General features: G+C 38.5%; 1 protein-coding gene across 1 annotated transcript; it reads right to left on the reverse strand.

Annotated features, from left to right (window-relative positions):
* Nucleotides 1–6,915: 6,915 nt before the first annotated feature.
* LOC140237615 (abl interactor 2-like) lies at nucleotides 6,916–23,021 on the reverse strand. Its single transcript, XM_072317544.1, has 5 exons — nucleotides 22,866–23,021; nucleotides 19,240–19,407; nucleotides 17,481–18,381; nucleotides 15,533–15,658; nucleotides 6,916–11,007 (listed from the first exon to the last, which is right to left on the reverse strand). Exons 1-5 carry the CDS (start codon nucleotides 22,980–22,982, stop codon nucleotides 10,844–10,846), a joined length of 1,476 nt encoding a protein of 491 aa, XP_072173645.1. The 5' UTR covers nucleotides 22,983–23,021; the 3' UTR covers nucleotides 6,916–10,843.
* Nucleotides 23,022–25,251: the final 2,230 nt, after the last annotated feature.

Here is a 25,251-nt window from a genome sequence, read left to right on the forward strand (position 1 = left end):
AGGGAAAGAGAAAGAAGAATTCACTCGACGGTGCTTAATATTGGACGCAAAACTTTTTCTAATCCACTAAGTATTTCCACTCACAACTTAATAGGCAAACTGTTAATTGTAAAGTACACGTTGCAAGCATGCAGAACAAAGATACAAAATGACAGACACTGCTTGGCTTTATTGCCTATAGTTTCAAATAGGTCACATTAGACGTCTGTAGATTAAACACGTCTCCCCCATTGTGGTCTAACAGTATCAGAACAACCAGGAATAGTACCACAAGAGGTACCAGGATTGTCTGAAGGATAGCCGTCGCCATGACAACGATGGCAAATCGACTGTGATACGTGATTTGATATGCACCAATCAATTATCGCTCTTTATGAACTACTACACGGACACGCTGGTGGGTTAGCTACATAATGACCAGGACCAGTCGGTCGTGCGTTTCGCTTCTGGCGACACCGCCATTGAATATACAGTTTATATATAAAATCGAAAGTGAAAAAAGATACGCCCTCATGCGAAAAGAAAGACATGAATACAATACGACAAATATCGGTGAAATCTGCACTTATTCTAACACAGGAAAGTCACCGCGCGGGAAAGAAACTGGGAGGCATTCTCCTTCGGTGGAGTAGGAGGGGAAAGGGGGGGGGGGGCACTGACCGACAGTTGACCGATCATAGTCAAAGTTGATCCCAGTCATAACATACAGGGCTCATGTTTCCTTTAACTACACGTATATAGATTGTGACTGTTTAATCGACTATTACGTTGAACTTAAGACATAGAACTGACAATATTCAGAATTACAAGGTCTTAAGGGAAATTATGAGTTGATGTGCACGCACTAAAAGTGACAAAAGCCTATACTCCAGATAATTTATGCTCGACGTTATAAATGATGTTTTGATTTCAGTACTGCCGTTACAAGTGCTTGTGACTCATAGCTGAAAATACTTCCTTCCAATGTGAAATACGGATTAAATAACGTATTGATGCTGCATGAGCTGCCGTGTCTGTGTGTGACAGTGGGCACTTATGCCAATGAAGTGTATCACTTCTACAGTACCTGTATTTTTGTTCAAGCTCGATATTTAAATTTCCTGATTAGCGCAGAAAACACGCAAATAAAGAAATGGCAGAAATGCGTCATTTTTTCGTATACGAAACACTGCATGTTTACATGATACGAAGTATCTAATATATCGTATTTCGTGTATCATGATATGAATAATACATGTGAGCCTATATTCAGAGACTGTTTTCTGAGGATAACATTGACAGGACATGATATCAAAAAGAACACTCACCTCGGCTTAAAGGGGAAATCCAGTCCAAATACAAGTTGGTCTGATAAGAAAGAGTAAAATTTTACGAGTTCAACGGTAAAATTTTTGGTCGGAATCGGGTGGAAAATAAGGAAGCTATGACATTTAAATGCTGTTTCATATAGCAAGAAGAACAAAAAAAAAAATAACCAAAAAAAAAAACCATAAACCTATGATCTCGATAATATCTATTAAGCCCAAAAGATCAATGACAGCTGTAATAATGGAGGGAAAAAATGAAGAATCTTCTGTCAAATCCAAATTCAAATGAAATAAGAGAAGACGCAATATCAACAAAAATAGTAAAAATTTGGATTTTTATTTTTCACATTATGTAAGAAAATTGCAAATAGTAGGCCTATTGGTTCTTGAATTTGTCTCATGAATTGACTAAATAACTAAATTGAAAGAATGAAATAAAGAAATTCTGTTCATTTAATCATCTTTGTGCCATTACTCTCTGTCATCTGACGATTGAGTTGACATGAAATTCTTATCCCCCCCCCTTTAGTTTCGCACTTTGAGTTTGTTTGAGGTTATAAAGAGATAGAAATAACGAAAACGTATGCTTATTCATGTCACTCATTGTGTTAAACCGATCTTTTCTTGTCATTGTTATCTTGAAGGGTATTTGCAAATGAAAGACAACATGTCAATTTTTGCAATTGTTACTTTTGTGTCCTAGAGGGTAAAAACGAATGTGTTGGCTTATGTGGAAAGTTTGCGTTTGTATGAACTTATTAGCTCGACAGCCAATTAAATTACCTTTAATATGGTATATAATACGTTGATTTTCATCATTTTTTTCCTGAGTGAATCAATAATATCAATGTCACATTCATCCACAAACACAGAAACACGCATGTAGATACTGTAATTCAAACATCAAGTTTACCGGTTGTATTAATGCTTTTTTGTGTCCCTATATATAAGAGGGTTTATCAGACATTCACAATCTCAATTTCCGTACACGACAAAAAGTGTTGATATTTCTACATATCATTATTATTGATTTGATGACTTTTGTCCTTATTCTTCGTGTCGACCAAAAGTGAAGCGTTCACCTTGATATAATTATGTCATTTCATATTCAACATTGTTTGTTAAGGTTACTGAACCTAATTATTATTTCTTTCCTTGCGCTATGGATATAGAACAGGCTTCACCGAGACATTCACCCGAGATCATATGATCATCTAAAATGGGATGAGAAAGAGCTGAATGAAAATAAACAAAGGAAGGACAGTTTCTTACGTATAAACAGAACCAAAACAAAAATGAATATTAGGGAACATTTAGACAAATCAGAGCTGTAAGAAAATGGTACGAGTTTAACATACATATTTTACTATGGAAATGCATGTATGCCAAAAAATGACGACTTCCAGAAATGTTGTTATTTATTTATTTATTTTTTTTTTTGGGGGGGGTATTAACTTTTAAAGTGTACGTGCGTTCCAATGCATGTTGTCAGGTTGTAGGTGTGATAGATCAAGAGCAAATAACCACTCCTCATATTCTTTTTTTTTTTAATACGATGCTTTTTGTTTCGTTATTTTGCTTTTGTATGACAAATTGATAAGTGGTACGACACTGAACACTAATCCTGCAGCCTCAATATGATGCGAGAGTGATATCCTACACGACTATCCAAACATTAAAAAAAATAAACAAATATATGTACAATGGCACAGACGTTGTAAACTACAAGTTTATCTCTCAGCAATTAACATGTTTCCAATTACTTTCTCCGTACATCTTAATTTTTACAAAAGCAAGATGACACATATACAAAACAACTCATACACTTGTACAAACTAGAGTCAAACACACACTAAATGTATAGTTATAACCAGCACTCATTTTATCATGTAGATTTCCTTTCCAGCAAACATGAATGAATGTGTGAATGAATAAATGAATGAATGAATGAATGAATGAATGAATAAAGGAATGAATAAATAAATAAATAAATAAATAAACTAATAAATAAATAAAACAGAATTAAAAATTTAAAAAGAAATGAAATCTTGAAAAAAGTCAACCCCACTGCCATTGCTGTACTAAAATGCTAAATATAGATAAATAAATAAATAGAAAAATTGTCATTTTTTTTATTTATATCAATAACGGCAAGTCATAATTGACGCAAGACGAGAAAATTAAATCTACCGTGCAATGTAGGGCCCTAGTGCATTTACTTGCTTTGTCGCTTGGCTCTTTTGTCGAATGGGATAATCTCTCCCTGTCATTTGCAGCTCAAGGGATTAAGTCCCTTAGATCTCCTTTCATGGCCAGTCGAAAGTCACTGCGGAGAGGCGATATCTAATAAGCGACCATCGCAGAGGCTGTCGGATGAGTATTAGACAATCGTAGGGATCATTATCGTCGTATCAGTTTGAACGCGCAAGGATATCAAAGAAGGGACACGATCCCATTCAACCTCAAACAACCGGACAACGCCTTCAAAGTAATACTTCCACAACACTCAGATTTCACTTTGTTTTGGGAATTACTTAATATCTGCACAGAAGGAATTTTAGCGAGTTTTAGATCTGCGACGCGAACGCTATGACGACGCAGCCTCCCGGGTTGGACAATGGAAACTGTCAAGCAGCTGCCTTGTGCATGTGCAGAACACCGTATACGTGTACATTGTATAACGTCGTCTTTAGCGTTCGCGTCGCAGATCCAAAGCTCGCTGTTATATCCTAGACTCATTAGTACCGTGGACTGCCGTTGTGACGTCTACATTTTGGAGAAGACGCGGATATGATTTTTTTTTTCTGATTTTTCTCATTCTAAAGTGGTTCATAATTTGAGAAGAAATTCACGGATTACTCTTCAAAAGACCCCTCCAACAAGTTGACTGAAGTTTGCAGCTGTCTTCGTAAAATAATTCACATTCGTGGCAGTCTGTGTCTCGAGTAAAATATCCCGCCTTACATAAATGCATAGACATCTATGTAGTGTCATCGGTCATTACGGTTATATTTCTTTGATTTCGAAACCGCACAATTATTAATGAGGAGATAACCCACGAGGCAACGACTTAGAGTTCTAGTCCAAATGCCAGTTTACCAATGTACTAAAATTCGTGGACACTTCCTTGAGAACCGAGTAAAGAGCTCTATATTACAACACCAATTCACATTGATACAATTATATTCATTTCAGAAGTGAAACCCACATTGCATGATTTGCTTCTTGCTGTGTAGGACCAGGGAGGTGGAAAGAGACCGGGTTCTGGTTGTTAGGGGCAACCCTTAAAGGGATAATATAGTTTTGGTTGAGATGGGTGATGCAGGCTTGAACTCTTTGTGAGATAACTAGAAACCACTTACATGGAATACTAAAGAGCATACTAAGTACTTGGGTACCTAAGGGGGGGTCACCGTGCATCCCCTCCAGGACTCCTCGAAACTTACATTTTCAGGATCCTCATGACATACTAAAACATAATCAAGATGTTAACAGGAATGAAAAGTGGCTGTTCTAGGTGAAATTTAATGTATTCTATTGTTTTTCATAATTTCTTATGTATTTCTTTGTTTTTCAACTTTTTCAACTTTTGTTTTTTCTTTGTTTTTCTATTGGAAATTGTCACTGACCACTTTTCTACCATAATTAGCACAAAACTAATCAATGAAAGTGATTAATTGTAAAAATAATCAATTTTTCATGACTTTCATGACAGAGCACTGTTTTCCATAGGAAATGTACACAAAAGCACAAAATTGTGCCCGTTTTGGGACGACATTCCGTTACAAAAATGGGCGTGACTTCGCAAAAGTATACGCGGATGTTGCAAATTTGGTCTCAAAAGTTGTGCGAGACTTGACCAAACAAAGTCAAGAAGCCTCGCGACAGTCATATAGCGCGAAACTTCGAGGGGGGGGGGGGCGGATCCCCCCACCCCCCGTCCTTATGTATGTATGTATTATAATATGTGCTTACATGTAGGGCCTACATAGTAGGGTACCTAAGGGGAGGAAGGGGTCACCGTGCACCCCCCCCCCCAGGACTCCTCAAAACTTACTTGACTTTGTTTTGTTCAAGTCTCACGCAACTTTTGAGACCATATGTGACAGTGCACCTCAAAACGAACATAAAGTCGCACACACTGATTTTGCGTGAGGACTGAAAATAAATGAAATGGGTCAACCTTGCCGAACTTGACTTTTTCATATTTTCTGAAAGAGCGGGTCTTCTTTTAAATTATGCTAAAATTTGGTATCATAAAACGGGCAGGAAAGTGTGTTCTTTTAGCAGTTTATCTCGAACATTTTTGGTAGAATAGTGTGATTAGTTGTATCTTTAGAATCCCTTTTTCATTTCTGAAAAACCTTGTCCATACTCTTCACTTTCAACTCCAATAACTTTTGAAAGGATAGTGCTACTGCTTTGAAGGTTGGCATTAATTATGGACAGAATGTATTAATGAGGCATGTTTAATTACAGTTTAATCTGATAATCCCTTCATTGTTGTTACTCTGGTGGTTTACTTCCTGTTTTTTGTCTCATTCATCGCACAGCCAGCACGGTTTGGTAAAGATTAAGCGCTTGAATAGACACTGTACTTTAGAGCCTCTTTTCTCAGTTCACACTTTTCCTGAGTTTGTGCTTTCTTTCCAATATTTAGATAGGTTAGGAGAGTCCATTTGATTGGAGTTATACATCATTTTAAAGCTTAAAGTCTGCTCTTTCAGAATCTGGTCTTAATTAAAAATTCATGTTTGGCGACTTTTTGTTTGTTTTGAGGTGCAGGGTCACATATTTGCAACTTCCCCGCATACTTTTGCGAAGTCACGCCCATTTTTGTAACGGAATGTCGTCCCAAAACGGGCACAATTTTGTGCTTTTGTGTACATTTCCTATGGAAAACAGTGCTCTGCCATGAAAGTCATGAAAACCTGATTATTTTTACAATTAATCACTTTCATTGATTAGTTTTGTGCTAATTATGGTAGAAAAGTGGTCAGTGACAATTTCCAATAGAAAAACAAAGAAAAAACAAAAGTTGAAAAAGTTGAACAACAAAGAAATACATAAGAAATTATGAAAAACAATAGAATACATTAAATTTCACCTAGAACAGCCACTCTTCGCTCCTGTTAACATCTTGATTATGTTTTAGTATGTCATGAGGATCCTGAAAATGTAAGTTTCGAGGAGTCCTGGGGGGGATGCACGGTGACCCCCCCTTAGGTACCCGACTAAAGAGGCATATATCAAAAACAAAGAGGTCCTAAAGATGGGACCACATTTTATTAGGACCTCTTCTTGGTTTCGTTTTTAGATATCTCAACCATTTCAAAACCGATTTTCATCAAATAACTTTGAATATCTCTTGGAATTGTACGCTCTTTGATATGTCATATCAGTGGTTTCTAGTTATCTCAAAGAGTTAAAACCTGAATCTCCGTTTCAACTAAAACTATACTATCCCTATAATAATCATAACGGTCTAGATACCCAGTGCACATCAGCTCCGGGTTGCCTTTCGACCTCTAATTGCACTTTGAACTGCTTCATTCATCACGGAAAGCAAGATGCGACATACTTGATCCCAGACGTAATACAGACTTCATCGAGGTCTTAACGCAAATACAGCTTTATTCCGAGATGCACAAAAAATGGACGTCTCACACTTGGTATGGAACATCACGTCATTTCAGCTGTTTCATGTTACTTGTCTCTACATATTGGAGAGTGATACTCGCATACTGATATTTCATATTCCATACTGTACGTCTGACATACATCGGAGGCATATTTCACACAGATTGAAACCACTGGATGAGAAAAATTGGCAAACCACAAACAAGCAATTGTACAGTGGAAGCATGTCAGAACACGGACTGCAGCAGTAATCATATTTAGCCCTGTTTCTAACCAAACCATACAAAACAGAAACCAACAAAATGCGAACGAGTAGGATAGAAAAAGTTAGCTGAAAGATTGGAAAATACCATGTACATTGATTTAATCAACACATTCGACCACGCTAATCAATGTACTTGGTTGGAACACATACAAATGCACTGTGTGGCATTAGCGAATTCTGCGTTCACACTTGCTTGTGTAACAAAAATCCGTAATCTGATACATAAAGAGATGTTATCAGCAACAACTGTCTGGATCATGATCATAAGTGACAATTTCTCCATTTTTGCCATAACATTGCCACAGTATATGTTTGTGATATTTTTTTTTTTTTTACTATGCTATGTCTTTTCCGTCAGTAAATAAGCATACAAAACATAGATACTGTTCATTTCGACAGAAAAGTGTAACCAAACTCAGGTTTAACACCACTGCTAAAATCATTCTTTATAGATTGTATTTATTTACATGAGATTTACCGGTCTCATAACTGGATTAAACGACATTGATCAGATTGAAATGAAGGGTGAAAAACATCTCAAGAAAAAACAAAACAAAAACAAAATACAACTGTAAATCAAACCTGGTTCCCTTTAACACAGAATGCTGGGGTTACTTTGTTATCAGGTTTGAATTTAGAAAGGTAATTTTCAGTTTCTGATTGAGCATTGAAACCAGAAGAACAATATAGGATTACACAATCTGTACATTAATTGCAATAATACGTGTAACCAAATACACCTGTACCCAGTCATTTCTCATTGTCAGTCAGGCAGAAACCTAACCATGCTAGCATTGGGTACTTCACCCTACAATCCATTCGATATAGAAACAAAGTACAGTTGTATCTTTTATTTCATTTCCGCAGCAGTACAGTGATTTTGTTTCAAGCACATGTGATCATAATATGACTTAGCTTTCACACGTAAAATGGAGATACGTGGTTGTTAATTGTGAACAAGTTTTGCCTTCACTTTCAACTGATTTTGTTTCAAGCTAAAGTGATCATGACACGACGTGGCTTTCAGACTAAAATTAAAGATATTATAGTGTTGTTACTTGTGAACATATTTGCCTTCACTTGCAGTTGCCATCATTATCTGCTACTTGGAAATTGTGTAGATGCATAATTCAGGGACACATTTTACCGGGGAAAGCCTCATTTAAAAAAAAAAAAACAAGAAAAAAAAAACAAGAAAAGAAATAAAAGGGGGTGTAGATACGATGAAGGAACAGATAAGCATGATAAATGTAACAGTACTTGAGCAAAACTCAAAATTACATGTATTATGCATGCACAAACCTGTTTGATTGTTTTCTCCTTTCTTTAGCAGTACAGCTGTATTGGATTATGAGCTCAAATAAAGCGCTGCATAGTTCTCAAATTTTATCACATCAAAGTCACAAGTGAATTGCATTTACACGACTGTGTTGTGTAGTATATGAAATCAAATGATTTGCCAAACTGTTCTGTTCTGCACTGACACAGAGAACAGAATTACAAAAATGGGAAATAGACGAAACAAAACCAAGACTACGAGCGGGAGGGAGGTGATAAGGGAAAGACATATATATGGGGGGGGGGGGCCTCAGAGACAGCAAAAAGGGTGAGGGGGGAAGAGCGGGAAGGTGAAGAGGGGGATACCTTCTCTCTAATATGTGAATAGTATAGGTTTCTTTCTGTCTGATGAACACATCGGAACCCGTAATTCAGATACCTCCTTCCAAACTACACAAAACTCAAAAAGAAGAAACATGTGTAGGCCTATATATGGATGACTGTGTTCCTCTATGTGCTCTAAGAACACATTCTACTTCCTGCTAATCCCTTATAACCAATCTGAAATTTTGGTGGCCTTAAAATGAAATGTAGTCGCCCATAATAAAAGGAACCATAACAATCCTTTTTTAATCTTAAGTGCCTGATCAGGCCACCAAAAGATAGCCTCTTTAAAGGGCCAGACATCAATTCTAAGTGGTCTGGGCCACCACTGATGCCTAGTCCTGCCTCAATACATGTATCATTCATTTCACATTAAGACTGAAAAAATAAGACAGTCATTACACAAAACAACTAGATGTGAGTGAGCAACTGCTTTCAGTATCTATTTTGAAACACTCATCTCATGTAAATTACCACTTGAAATATTTCTGTGGTGTGAAAATAAGTGATTTTATTTCTACAAATGCCACTGCATCATCATTGCTTCTTTGTTGTCTTGATACATGTTGGGTTTATCTGATTGTAAATATCTGATGCTTTGTTTGCAACAATATCATAAACAAACTTGTAGCGATTACTGGAGTTAGATATATGGGTAGTTTTCTTACAGAGTACTAAGATTTTTTTTATGCTTGGTTGAAAGTATATTTTCTTTACGCAGTAATTTCTTTTATCACTGGTCAAGGCCCCCACTTATCACATGCATAGATCTACAAATCCACATGGCATACACCATACATTAAACAACACCTAAACTTGGATGTACATTCTTCATCCATATATGATATCAAGAATCTACAAAAGATATTGAGTTTTGATCCTATATACACTATGACAATCTTGTACAATGAAAAACAGAACATGTAAATATCGTAGGCATACTACATAACCATATCTCAATATATACATTCAGACTGTGGATGATAACATACTATGCACAAATCAAACCAAAACTCACCAATTACATACGATGTCTTTTTCCTCTTCAGGGCAAAATTCAATACTGTCTACACAATGTCATGCGATACCATTATATACACAACAAATTATTGGTAATCACTCTCCAGCCTCTGGATATGGGGCAAACAGTATGTAGCCAATATTATTAAGGCAAGTATGAGTTCTAATGTATTTGCTCCTCGGTCCAGAGCAGTAGAGGGAACACTTATCCACAAATTAACGCCTTGCAGGGTAGCTATTCACGACATACAATCAGGCCGTGCGGTTGTGGACACATTGTTCAGCAAATGATATACAGAACGCGGAAAAATAGAACACTGTGGTAGCCTCTTCATAGTATGTAGTAGTAGTAGTAGTAGCTATTGTTGTTGTAGTAGCAAGTAGTAGTGGTAAACATACACCTGTTGTAGTAGTAGTAGTAGTAATAGTAGTAGTAATAGTAGTTTACTCAATGGACTGTCTACACAATCTGTTTAAGTATCTTTAAAAGTTACGAGATATTACAGGCAAGGAATACTGGGTACATCACTCTCTCTCTCTTTTTTCTCCAAATCACTAGATGGTTGAAAGGCCATGCAGCACATTTCACCTGAACTTTCATCAGTCTTATATATATGTCTGCATACATTTATATGCATGGAGTGCTTTGAGATATGTGGCACTATGCTAATAGTTCATTCAGGAATGACAATTAGGATAACTGACGAGAATAGAATTTCACTGTAATAAAAAGAAAAACAGAAATAGATAAAAAAGTGAATCATTTGAAGTGGTATGCAACAAAGGGGTGTACCTTAACCCTTCACATAGGGAATGTCCTTAGCATTGAGTGGAAAACTACATTGTATACAACAATTAAGTTGATACCAAGCACTGCTGGGGGGAAAAAAAATGACCCTTTTCAAGTACACTTCTCAGATGACACCATTACGTGCAGGTCAGCAGCTGACTACGGGCAGAGTTCCACGTAGTTACCAGGAAAGAGTCCAGTTTGACCGTTGGAGATGCCCTCGTACCAGCCATCCTCATTCTTCTTCAGGACGTAGATGATAGCGCCCTCTTCGAACGTCAGCTCATCATCCCGGTCCGCAGCGTAGTCGTAGACGGCCACAACTGGAGGAAAGTGGAATGGGTAAGGAGTGATGTCAGAGAAATGAGATAGCACCAAGGAGTAGGGTGTTTCCATCATCCAATTAGTGATAAAGTGAGTTAACCCATTGAGGATGGGCTGATTTTGCGACAACACACATTTCTCATAGACACCTGCCTGAGTATACTCGGGACTCGTCCTCAACGGGTTAATAGTAACATAATAATTTGTTCTTCTTTATCCAAGGCGGGCTTTTCAGTGTTATCACTGCTCTACCAGAGGGCCCTGCCATTTTTATCACCCTAGCGCTGCCAGGTACCCATTTATACATCTCGTACGAGAGGGACATGGTGGGTAGAAACATCTTGTCCAAGGAAGTAGGCACTTGAAGAGATTTGAACTGAGGACCTCTGATTGAAAATCAAGAGTCTTATCCACCATGCCACAGTGCCTGCACAGATAATGCCATAACAGTATGACTCAATCTCATTTAGAAGGGAAAGAATAGAAAAGAAACACCTCAGACACTATCCATTGTATACTGATTATGTTGTATTTAAGTCAGACACATGTTTTTGAAAATACATGTACCTGAATCTGACCAGGATAGGATACCAGGATCATCCTCCAGTTTCATTTAATCCCTCATTCTTTTCCCCTCCAAGTGGAGATCAACCACACTCACTTTCTTTCACAGTACATGTACTCAGAAACTGTACCACCACACTCAGAGATATTTCAAGTAAAATACCCGCTGTGTAAACTTATAGAACAGGAAGCAACACCACCTACGTGTGAAGACTGGAGTATGGCAGTCATACATTATTTTTTGTCACCTGTAGTATTTCATGACTTTCAGAATATCTTTGGGTACAAAAATGCCAAGTGTAAATGTTGGTGGAGCAGACCCATGAAGGGGGGGGGGGTGTGATGCAATAACCGATACCTTGGAAAATGAGCACATTGCAGCATTAATCTATGAATATACCGCTTATAATTGTTTTTTTTTTTCATTCTTTTTTTTTTAAGAAGTGATGAAGACAGTGCTACAGCTTTGATACTGCATGTCATGGGGTATAAAGACTGAAAGCTGTATCCTACATTTTGGCATTCTGGATGGTGAAAGCTGAGGAGCAGAGGGCTCACAATGAACAAAAGCTATGTAAGATTTCTGGCAGACACAGACCGAACTAGCAACTCTCCATATTATCACTGAGAGAGTATGGTGAATACACAAGTTGTATAATTGTGTAACAGAAAGATACAAAGTGTGAGCATGAGTGACATTGAGGTTATGCTGACTTCACACACAAATGAGAGAAAGAAAGTAAGAAAAAAAGGGAAGAGATGGAACATGAGTGATAATATATTTCAATAAAATTGAATGTGATGTAAAAGAGTTTGCCTGATACATCACACTCATGTCATCTTTTTTTTTCTTTTTTAAAGAAGAATATATTTGATACAAGTTGAAATGTTCATTAACCACACATCCTTCATACTCTAGAAACAGGTTAACACAAACACACACATCCTATGCACATATTGATGAAATGACTTTCTTGCAAACATTGCACTATCATCATTGACGAACACTGGCCGGTTGTCACTTGTGTTACCAATATCAAGCCAGGATGGATTTGAATTCTTCTTTCATGGAGTTTACTTTTGCTCTTAGATTGCTGAAAAGTTGCAATGTTATGCCATGATCTTTACTTGTACTCTTAGGTATTCTTACATGGATGAAACAGATGTATATACAGGTTGTACGTGTAGTTTTTCATTATCTATACATGTACAATGATATGGATACAAACAGCCAAGTTTTTGGAATGTCACATCAAAGCTTGGACAGACAGATATGAAAAATAGATAGATATATGTAGATGAACAAGGACGGTGGATTTTTCTTTTTTTCATACACAGTATGTTTCCAGGCACAATTTGACTGTGACAAAATATGTTTATGATTCTAAATCTTATTATTTGAATATTGCCATAGATACAAGAAGAGTTTAATGCGGGAGAAATGTTATGATAGCAGTTTGTCACCTTTCATTAAATCATGACTACTGTATAGCTTGGTAAACTCACAACACAGCAGAACTACATACAGTTGTAAAATATTGCACTATCTTGGCATTTTGTTCTTCAGAAACACTCTGAATATATGAATAAGTTTCTTTGCCAGTATGTACATGCATATTGCATTCATGTACTCTAGCTTCTTGAAAGTCTGAAAACTAAAATGAGAGCTATTACTGCTGAAGAAAACTAATCTCCATCTGCCAATATTTTGGTACTTAACTTGTATCTGGGGCTCAGCATGAAGCAAGCATATTCATGTCTTACTGCTTCAAAGCAAAATCTTCTACCCATTTCAACATGAAACTGAGTATGTAGCATGTATTATGAAGTCAGACACAGAGACAAAAGTTGTGCATAATCACACACAGCAAATTATGACTAGGAAAAGACAAACTTTACTTTACAAATTACATCAGATGTAAAAATAACAAATAAAAATAAATGAATAAATAAAAATTAATAGTACTAACTCCTTTTACGAAGATTGTGTAAGGTTAGCAAGTTTAAGGTATTAGACTTCACACATATCTCATTGATTATTCTCCAAGTTGCAATCCCCTGATGGAGCAGATACAATTTTTATCCAGAGCTATTGATTCTTAAGTCTTAATTCATCAGAGATTCGTTTCGGGAATACGTGGGGTAACACTCGAGAGTAACATCTCAGTTTTGCCCTTCCCGAGGTTGGAAGGACGAAATGTGGACAATTTCAACTCTGAACATCTATTCATAAATGCTCCATATGCTTATCTTGAACATATGAATCATTTGTCAGGTACATGAAGTAACTCACACACTTTGACAGCTGGACAGGAGATTGAGTAGTGGGTTTAAAGAACAGCACTCATCCAGAGGAATGTGTTGGATAATTTGTGAAACATTGCATTCTGGTCTATCCCTGTTTTGAAAATGCTTGTGAATCTTATGCTTAGGCTTTCAATGTACCATTATGTTTGATGCCAACTTCAGACAGACAAGATTTGGCAGATATCATGATAATTTACAAATAAACTACTATGCTAAAGGCCAATTCCTGCAACTGTATCAAAAGACCTATCTTCACACATTCTGTGGCAATGAAAACTTTGTAAGTAATTCACTCACAGCAAAATAATAATGAATTAGTCTAGATTAAGAAGTGTTTGAATATATTCGGTCTTTAAAAAAAAAAAAAAAAAACAGTGTATCAAAGTGTTGTCAGATTTTGATCTGTTTGAATAATGACAGTTTGAAAAGCTACACCATCTAAATATCATCTTTCTCTTGTTTTAAGGAGACTTGTTCAGGGGTGTGCATTAGATTTAACACACCAAACCAGCTGAAAAGTCTGCTCAGTTCACTTGGTTTTTTTCCCAGTCTGTGACAGTTTCATGACATTGATATTATATGGAGTGAAAAGTTCATGACAAGAGGAAATGGTCATGGTGCCAAAGGGTAAACACGAGATTGTGACAAAATGAGGCAAGCGTAGAGATTGTAGAGTGACGCCCTTTATGACAGGGTTTGATGTATGACAGAAATTGTGGTGATCGGGAAGAAAATGTAAATCAGTGACAGAAAAGGGGGCTACTATACCTGTCTCAAGAAATGTTTCAGGAACAAATTGGCTCTCTTCTATGAAAGCACCAATTGCAAGAACCAGATAAGAGAGTTTTTTAGATCAATTTCATATATACAAATATATTCTTTCTATTAACGCCAAAGAAAATAATAGTCAGTAAAAATACATCTACAAACCACTAAAAATAATGAGATTGTTACAAGGCTTGAAACTGTATGAGAAGGTGTTTCAAACCCTTCATGGTTTGTACAGCTGTACATTTGTGTTTTAAAATTGCACTAGCATCTCAAACTTGCTGTCCTGAATTATAATTTCCAGTAGAGTTCTACTTCTGTTGCAAACGCTGATTTCATATTGTACATGTAGTATCTGCAACAAGATACCTTGTCACAATATATCTCATCTGAGCTTTGTTGAGTCACTTTCAAGAAATGGATATGTTGTCACGATATAGAAAAAGGCTACACTGTACAAGTAAAGGAAAAATCTAAACAAAAGAATCACCAGCATATATCTGGCTAAACCTAACCACTTTGAAAGCTACAGATTTCATTATTTGGTTGAATTCCAGTCTCAAACTTTATTCATTCATCCATCTATCTTCTTGTATGTCATTTTCACAATCATTATCATTTCCTTCTTTTTTTCTGTTTTTTTTTTTTTTTTGCAAATGGTAGCATTGTTTTCCCTTCAACAATTATCTTTGCACATGACTTGGGTGCTGTGGTTTACAAGGCACACATTATGCTCTACAATCCTTTCAGATCGTGTCCTTATTTGGGAACCAAAAGGGCATCAACTCTTTATATTTTCATTCATATTACTGCCTTATGCTTCAGAGCAACTAAATCTTTCCACCTTAGCGTAATCTTATTCTGAAGGTGGTCAGTTTGCCTCACCTTTTTCGATATACGACTGGGGCACAAACTGGTCATCCTCTGCAGCCTCAAAGACCGGGGGTGGTGGCATGACAGCACTGTCGTGGACATACGGGTTTTGATCCATCGGTGGTGGAGGAAGATCACCTGGTAGGAGAATGAATGATGAGGAAAACTTGCACAGACAACTGAAATCATGAAAGGCATCTCATATCTCACTAACCTTTATACCTGCTGCCCCTGAAACAGAGTGCAAGTAAATTATTTTCTTATTTTTGTGGGGGGGGGGGGAAGGAGGCAAATTAGCAAGTTTTCATATTTGAGCAAGATTATTGAAGGCACTAACAGTTTTGAAGGTTCATTACAAATGGGTTTAAAGCAAAATATTTGGGTGAAGGCAGTTGTTTACCCACAGTTACTTTGATCATCCTAATTTGTAATTGTGACCTGTCCAAGACTGCATCAAATACTTTGGGTGTTTGGGTTTCAGTTTTCTTTTCTTTCTTGAAACAGATCCATGAAAAGTTATAATTTGATAAAAGTTATTGTAGCTGTAGAAAACAGATAAGAAGGTGAGCTTGTCAGATATTTGAAAATTGTTATGAAAACCTGTCATAGAAATGAGAGAAGCAATATCCTGCAATTTATCCATACTGCGAGTGTTGAATATCACAGACACCACATTAATGTAGTACAGAGTAAATATTTCTACTTAGATAAGATATCTACGCTAACAGGGTTATCTTCCACATGCAAAACCGTGCTCCTTGTTACACTTACTGTATTGATTAAGAATGAGTCAACAAACTAACAAAAAATCAATGATGAAAAATTTGAGGGCATCCTACACATACACGAATAATATACAAGCTACTGTGTACAATACACAGAAAACACTTCATGGAGAAACCAGTTACCAAACTAACTATTCAAACAAACAAGGAGGTAATAAGCATTGAAATAACAGCCCAAATTAACAACTTTTGAGGGTGGGGGAGCTTGATTATTTATTTGAAAGTTGGGGTCCCTCTTGATTACAAAGACCATTACCGCACATACAACTGTAAATGTTAAAATGACAAAAGTGCTTCGTTTCCACCCCCCCCCCCTGTTACCTCCGCCAAGGGAGGAGGTTATGTTTTTGTTACCGTTGGTTTGTTTGTTTGTTTGTTTGTTTTTTTGTTTGTTTGTTTGTTTGTTGGTTGGTTGGTTGGTTGGTTGGTTGGTTTGTTTGTTTGTTAGTTAGTTTGTTTGTCCTTGTACAAAATAACTCAAAAAGTAGTTAACAGATTTGTATGAAACTAACACTGTACAGGAAAGATTGAGAATGACACAAGTAATAAACGATTAAATTTTGGTAGTGATCCAAGAATTTTGGGGATATTTATGAAGGATTTTTGATATTTTGACAGGTAGGATCAATGAACTTGGGAGTTCAAGCTGCATATTTTTGAGGTTTTCAAACGTGCACTAAAGTGCGTGCTCCAGTTTCTGCAGCTCGGCGAGGCACGCCGCGCAGCTGAGGGTTTATGACGTAACAAAGGCTTCTATATTGGGAAATCGGGCGATTTTCAGCACATATACCTATGGGTGTGGAAATCACTGATCTCTATGGAAGAGCCCAAAGAGCTTTTCCCCAGTGGTGGAGAGGAGAAAAATCTCTTTGGGAAGAGCAAGATCATCGGTGGAAAGTAGCTGCTTGGCGGAGGTCTGCGCTCTCAGAGTGCTTTTCTAGTTGCATTTGTAACATTCAATTACCAAAACAATACCACATTCCATTTTCACTGTATTAAAATATATACATAATAATATGATAAATTTCCTATGGATACATTATGATGCATACAACTGCATACAATGAAAACTGCGGATCTTTATATTCAAGTCTTCTTGTATTAAAGTTATACTTTTTGACACTAAAGTAATACTACATCATAATGACCAGAGTCAGATTGAATCTGATACATACCTCCTATGTCTGCAGGTGGAGGGGGGAGGCCGATCTCACCATAAGGGTTAATTGAGTTACGCTGCTGGTCCATGCCACCTGCTGGGCCATGGCTAATAGCTTGGCTCAGCTGAGAAGCAAAGTCTATTGGTGGCTGAGGCTGCTCTGGCTGAGAGGGTGGAGGAGGAGGTGCTGGTGCAGGTGCAGGTGGGATCATACTTCCCATGGGGGGTGCTGGGGGTGCAGGGGGGCCCATGTGTGGAGGTGGAGGCTCCATGCCGGGGGGTGGTGGTGGAGGTGCACCAGGTGCCATGCCTGGTGCCATGCCTGGTGCCATGCCTGGTGCCATGCCTGGTGGCATGTGGCCTGGTGGCATGTTGCCCATAGGCATGTTTGGAGGTGGCGGTGGTGCCCCAGGCATCCCTGGTCCGGGCGGAGCCGGAGGTGCCGCAGGCCCTGGTGCTGCCTGCATGTATGCTGGAAGAGGCTGCCTGTCCCTAGTTGGTGCTCCCTGGGCAGGGTCACGAGGACCAACTCTACCAATGGACATATACTGTGGAGGCACCATGGGTGCCACTGGTGGGTGGTTGGGAATCTTGCGCCGTGTGCTGGAGTACTGTGATTCTGGCACAGTTCCCGGCTGGTAAATCGGAAGTGCCTCATACGCCCCACCGCTGTTAGATGTGGAGGTGCTCACTTGTGAGTCAGTGCGAGATCTACCTGAACCTGTGGATGGAGAGCTGAGTTTAAGACCATGGCCAATGTCATCCAGGACACTGTAGTCAATGGGGGAGGACTTGTACTTCATTTGCTTCTCTGGGTTGGCAGGCGTGATGACCTTGTGTGTGCGAGGACAGTTCTTGTTGGTGGTTAACACGCCTATTTCCCTTCGGGCAACTTTTTCCTTGTGGATGGCTACATTCTGCAATGGCATTACATTTGATAAGAGAGAGAGAGAAGGAAGAAAAGGAAGACAGAGGGGAAGACAAAACAAGAAAAAAAAAAACTATGATAAACACGCTCGCCAAACACGATGTTATAGTTAGGGATATACATTGCCCCTGAGAAATAAGTCTGGTAGATGTTGCTATAAATATAGATTGAAATCATTCATCAATTACTGCCCTGTATTTGTTTGGAATTTATCATGACGTTATATACATGTATTGTGTTTTCATGTTAATACAATAAGATGTTTAAAAAAAACAATCACTGTCTGTTCTGCTACTTTATTCACTCTACTGATCTACACCTGCAAATTAAAAACAACAGGTGAATAAAATGATAGCATATTGTAACGTCCACGCATATAAAAAAGATCTTCATAGGATAACCTTGAGAAAAAAAGAAAGAAAAAAATACTTCCTTGACCATAGCACAATGTCACGTAAGCCAAGAAAGAGAGAGAGAGAGAGAAAAGTACCTACAAAATGGCTTGACACTTAACTGTTTTCTGTGGTGACCTGTTTGGGCCACTAAAATCTTTAAATCTGAAATTTTGGTGGCCCTATAAAGAAGTGTAGTGGCCCAGAATAAACAGAAACATAACAATCCATTTTGGATCTTAAGTGCTCGATTGGGCCACCATCAATCTTTTTTTTCTTTCTTTCTCTCTTTTTTTTTTTTTTTTTTTTGGTGGCCCTGGGCCACCACTCATATCAAGCCCTGCTTTACAGTAAACTTCTGGCTAGACTTTACCATGGAATGATGTAAAACGGAGAATAGCAGACCCATGACACAGAGATGCAATGACGCAACAGCTCTCTATCTTCAAACAAACCTGCGCTATGTGGTTGATGCTGGATTCCATGTTGGCCAGCTGCGTGGCCTGGAGGTCCAACATCTGGAGCATACTGGTCGCCAGCGTGTTGATCTGGTATGCCACACTTGCCAGAGACTGGGTGGTGAAGTTCTTGGTCTCCTCGAGGGCTCTCCTCTTGTCGGTAGCCTGTAGTCAGTAATAGAATGGTGTAAATACAGAGATAAAAAGCACAGTCTTAGATGAAGACAGCTGGCCTGCTTACCTTTTACACTGCAATGGTCATGCCAGCGTTAAGGAGGTCTTAAACATTTTCTTGTGAAATGCAAATTTTGACTTTACTGTACAAATTGTCCCAGCTTGTGTGTTCACCATTGTGCATATCTAATACTTAAGATATTATATACATGTACTAATGTATACTAATTTCCTAACACCTCATTTTTTTTTTACATTGTAGGGGAAAAAAACAAAAAAGCCAACAGACTGAGAGGTGTATTGGGTGGAACAGTAAATGATATGTTGATACATTTCACTTCATCAAAATTTCACATCTCCCATTACTCCAGTTTTGTATTATTTACCAAAGTTTACAGCATACAATGTATGTACTAGGTGTTAACCAAAACAGAATTTATCACTGAATTCTTCAACATTATATATTTCCAACACTGACACTCCATATAGTATAACCCTGAAAGTTTTGAGAAGCCCAAGTACTGTATACACAGCCCTGTTGCTGTACAGAAGTCACGACAGGGCTGTATAAACAGGGTCTAAAACACCAATCTACTCAGTACAATGACACTGAGTTTGAATTCATCACATCATATTTGTTACCTCAGACCCATTATGTAATATCTTAATCAATTAAGTTAAGGATTGTTGTTATCGATATTGATGACATACACAATTTACACCTTACCGAAAACAAAGATTTAATGCTTCATATGCACAATGTAGATCACTATTCTCCACATCGTAATCGCTTATCGTGCCACTGGAAGGAGCATTGCAAATGGCTGCGTGCGCACAGCAATTCAACACACACGGCAAGCTCCTTACAGAGCACTGGCCATTCACGTCAAAGCCATTATTTTGAATTAGTGCAGCAGTGGTCAGGCTTTGTGGTTATGCTATACATTTATACCATGTTCCCAGCAGCCAAGGCAACCCAGTTTGCCTGCAACATAGAGTGCCGTGGGTACGTACGTGGGATGTTCTCCTTTTTTTCCCTCCCTAAGTACAATGTAGTCTTGTTCATTCAAGCCCTCGTTTCAGTTAACATGTACATGTAGCTACAGTGTACATGTATCACAAGCTGTTTTCACAGCGTCTGAACATGCCAGATCACACATAATTCCCATCATGTCCCACTATGGACTGCCTCCAAGTTTTGTTATGGCCCAGTATCGTACATGCTGTCATGTTTTGTTCAGTTCATCTTGTTTTATTATGGCATTCTAGGTTTCTCATCAGCACTATGACTACTGTGGCAATTCTTTTTTTTTTTCTTTTTTTTTGACAGTTTAAAAATCTGACACACATTTCTAAGCAATTACAGCCTGTCACATTTGCCCAACCCATTCACCTGCATTGTCTATGTGGGTATACCGTAAAATTCATGGCAGAATGTAGACATTTTGAACAATTTTGAACCTGTGTTGAGGATCATCCTATTAAAGTGTATGGAAGCATGTCAGACACTGTCTGGTTGGGCTATATGAAAAGCCAAACTTTTGGCACAAGGCACAACATGATTTCTAACATGGGTAGTCATGAGAAGTACTACAGCACTCGGTACTGGCTTTGACAACTAATAACTCGGTAAAACCCTTGGTTCAGTCCAAAACCAAGCTTAAGTTGTATCACTGTTATACATTCAGTAAAATTTTATTCTAGTGAGGCCTCAGAATAGCCTCAGTCCCCTGATAGCTGCTGAAAACATCTCTAGCAATGTAAAGGTTGAAAGAGTGGGGGAATATACACTTGTACAACATGCAGTATTTGTTTATAATGCTATTTCTAGAACAGGAAGTGTCTGTGTATAATGCAACTGGCAGTAGAAATACAATGTCTAGACCTCAATTGTCATTGATAATTTCAATTATCATGTGTGACCAAAACTGGATCGTAATGATGTACAAAAATGTACGTCACCCAAGCACTAGATGGCGCTCTTGTGCATGAGCACCAAATATGCACTACGTCTTTACTACGCATTTCCATGAAGAGTTTGCACAATCGTCAATGATAAGTGGATGAATATCTGCCAATTCTAATGTGATAGGGGTACCCCTATGCACACCACACAGCTGCTGTACATTGTCTATGGGACTTACTGTACCTCGCTACTGAGCTCAGCAATAAATCCAATCCATCTTGAAAAAAAGTCCAGAAAATGATCGAAAAGTACCAGTTTTGGTGAAAATTTGTCAAAACTCGTAAAAAAATTGGTTTTTCCATATGGAGACATGGGGAAACACACATGCTATGAGCATGTTTTTCTGGAAATCTAGTGTTTCTAGGAAGCTTACTCTGTGAAAATTATGGCAGCCATTCACAGCCAAAATTTTCTACACACAGGCTGAAAACCACCTTTAAATCATGAAATTGGGCCCAAATCAATGATCGATCGTGCTTGCAAGATTTTTTTCGCATGTGCTCCCCATTCGGCATTAAACGCACCAATTGCTAATCAGAGCATGCATAACTTCAGCGTAAGTGGTAAATTCCTTCTGTTTGCGGTAAAGCAAATGCAAAAACATATTCACCGAATCTGACTTTACACCTAAATTTCTGCAAAATGATAGCTATTTTGCCATGGTGATTTCGAGAGTTGAGTAAATTTACATGTATGGCTCTTTGATCATTTGATGTACATGGCTGATGTGATTTTTTAGCAACATTTGCCAAGTAAGTTTTTGTGCTGTTGTAGCTAGTAATGACATTTTGTCAGGAGCTGAAAGAAGGGATCCGGGTCCTGATGTGTGAGAATGTCATTCTCATAAACGTGTCACTACATGAGCCATTTCGAAGTCAAACAACTGTGCACATGCACAGCCCCGATTGCCGATAGCCCATGGATTGCCAAGCAGCAAAAGGGAAAGACCTTAGTTTTAGGCCTACTCTTATTTATTGCGTTTCTGACTCTGGTCTGGCCAACAAGGAAGTTGGTCACCTTGGTTGTCAATCTGCATTCTTCATTGGCTCATCTTGCCTTGTCAATCCTTTTTCCATAAATTCTATGACTTAACGACTTCAAAATAGGTTAAATTTATGGCTTATATGCATTTACAGTTAGGTTTTTCTAGATGCTCTAGACCTAGAACTCTAATTCTATTCAAAGTTACGGAGCTCTGCCTCTCTGGAGCGGAAACACATCGATTGTTCCAAGCCGTCATGAAAATCTAGCCTTTTACGGTATAATGGAGGATTAGAAATCAGCACACAGCCTAAACCGTCTTCCAATTCAGGTTAATTTTACAATGGTTTCGGTAAAGCCATCCCTCCCTGGCCTGGCCGTGTAACGTTACAATTTGGCTGGGTAATCACACAGCACAGTACAACTGTGTCACACAATACTCAAAAGATAACGTGTGGGACTACAATATAGGGTTCACAAAGGAAGAGTACTGAAAACTTACCTTTAGATAGTTGTCCTCGCAATAATTTGCTACATCTTGAAGATTGTGGTGACTATCCTGCAGAGCCTGCCTCCCTGCAGGGATTTCATTCTCAAATAATAGTTCAAGCGTCGACATTTTGGCAATTTTTAGCCAAAATCCTCAGCGAGATGCCAAACTTCCGTATTTAGAAGTGGAATTGTGGGATTGCTTGTCAAGGAGTGGCTCAAACTTCCTTGTTAGTCTGCCGTACCAGACCGTGATTAAGGGAATTTGATGAAAGCGAAGCCAGTTCGAAGTTAGCCCATAGACACTTTGGTCCGAATCACCTTTCTGGGTTTTTTTTTTCAGTCGGTTAGGGGCACTTCACTCTTTTTCAGAGCCACATAATGCATAAGCTTTTACTTAACAATTTATGGTATTCTTCAATCCTGTTCTAACAAAGAATGAACTTACGTTACTAGTAACCAAATGACCAGAATGATCCGTCAATCCCTTAACACTTCGGAAAGTATCTATTTCATTATTTTGCATTGAATGTATTAACAATCTCTTTATATTGATATTGCCAAATACCACTTTTGCTGTCGTCAGGTGGATGTGCTTGCAAGTAGCATTTATAAGGATTACATGAATAATCATTATATAATCATACAATTAACACAGATGTTTATCCCTGTGAATTTAAAAACCAACATGCATGTTGGTCCGAATGACCTTTTTTTCCTGCTCATGCGCAAAGTGGAACTGCGAACTGGCTTATTCGAAGTTCATTCTGCGCATGAGCAGATAAAAGTCAAGTGAGGAAAAACAACAGAAAGAGACACAGAGGTAGTAGGGCAATGTCATGGACAGCCAGTGGCGTAACTACGGGGGGGGGGGGGGGCATGGGGGGGGGGGGGGCACGTGCCGCCCCCCCCCCCCCAATCCGCTGGTTAAAAAAAAAAAAAAAGAAAAAAAAAAAACCCTACCAAAATGGTAATTCGAGGGTTAGTAAACTGCTCTTGAATTCGACATGAAAGGATGATCAAGAAAGAAAGATATTTTTCTAAGATTTCTTTTAACCATATAATTAAAGAGGTATTATAGTGAAACATTGTTCAAAAAGCCCGGAGACGACAAAAGATTGTGATTCAGTGTGATTACTGGTTGGCATTTTGAATACAAGCAGGATGTGCGCAGTGTACTCAGAACATCGGAATGGCAAAAAGAGTCGCTGCAATGTTGCGCAATGTGATGTTTGATAGGTTGTACACATTTGCTATCAAAGCCTGATCATTGATTTTGCAGTGTTGCTTTACATACTAGTCTATATTAAAATGCCTTGCATTGCCAATAATAAGACTTGACCTTGGCTATTTCCTAACTTTTCCATCTATATGTAACACACACACTCACAAACACAAAGAAATTAGGGGATGCTCTATATAAAGTGCAGATTTTGGACATCCTTCTCCCGCTTGGTCACTTCGACGCCCCCTCGCTGGTCATATACCTCCCCCAATCATAAACATAGACCGACACCCTTGACTACCAGTGGCGGATTCAGGGGGCGCACCGGGTGCCCCCTCCCTCCAAAGCGAAAAAATATATAATATGTAGCTACAAACGACAGTTTTTGGACTGTAAAATGTCAAAATTTCCAAGCTCGCTCGCTTCGCTCGCTCGCATTTAATCGTTATGCAATTCTCCTGATGCTGCTGTCAGTAATTGCCAGCAGTTGCGCCCGGTGCGTCCCCTCCCCTTAATTTCCAAAGCGAAAAAATATAGCTACAAACGGCAGTTTGGGGACTGTAAAATGTCAAAATTTTCAAGCTCGCTCGCTTCGCTCGCTCGCATTTAATCGTAATGCAATTCTCCTGATGCTGCTGTCAGTAATTGCCAGCAGTTGCGCCCGGTGCGTCCCCTCCCCTTAATTTCCAAAGCGAAAAAATATAGCTACAAACGGCAGTTTGGGGACTGTAAAATGTCAAAATTTTCTCGCTCGCTCGCTTCCCTCGCTCGCATTTAATCGTTATGCAATTCTCCTGATGTTGCTGTAAGTAAATGCCAGCAGTTGCGCCCGGTGCGCCCCCTCCCCTTAATTTCCAAAGCGAAAAAAATATAGCTAAAAACGACAGTTTTGGGACTGTAAAATGTCAAAATTTTCAAGCTCGCTCGCTTCGCTCGCTCGCATTTAATCGTTATGCAATTCTCCTGATGTTGCTGTCAGTAATTGCCAGCAGTTGTGCCCGGTGCGCCCAGGCCCTCTCCTTAATTTCCAAAGCGAAAAAATATAGCTAAAAACGACAGTTTTGGGACTGTAAAATGTCAAAATTTCCAAGCTCGCTCGCTCGCATTTAATCGCTATGCAATTCTCCTGATGTTGCTGTCAGTAACTGCCAACAGTTGCGCCCGGTGCGCTCCC

This window comes from Diadema setosum, chromosome 14 (assembly GCF_964275005.1).
Source record: "Diadema setosum chromosome 14, eeDiaSeto1, whole genome shotgun sequence".
NCBI classification, from domain to species: Eukaryota; Metazoa; Echinodermata; class Echinoidea; order Diadematoida; family Diadematidae; genus Diadema; species Diadema setosum.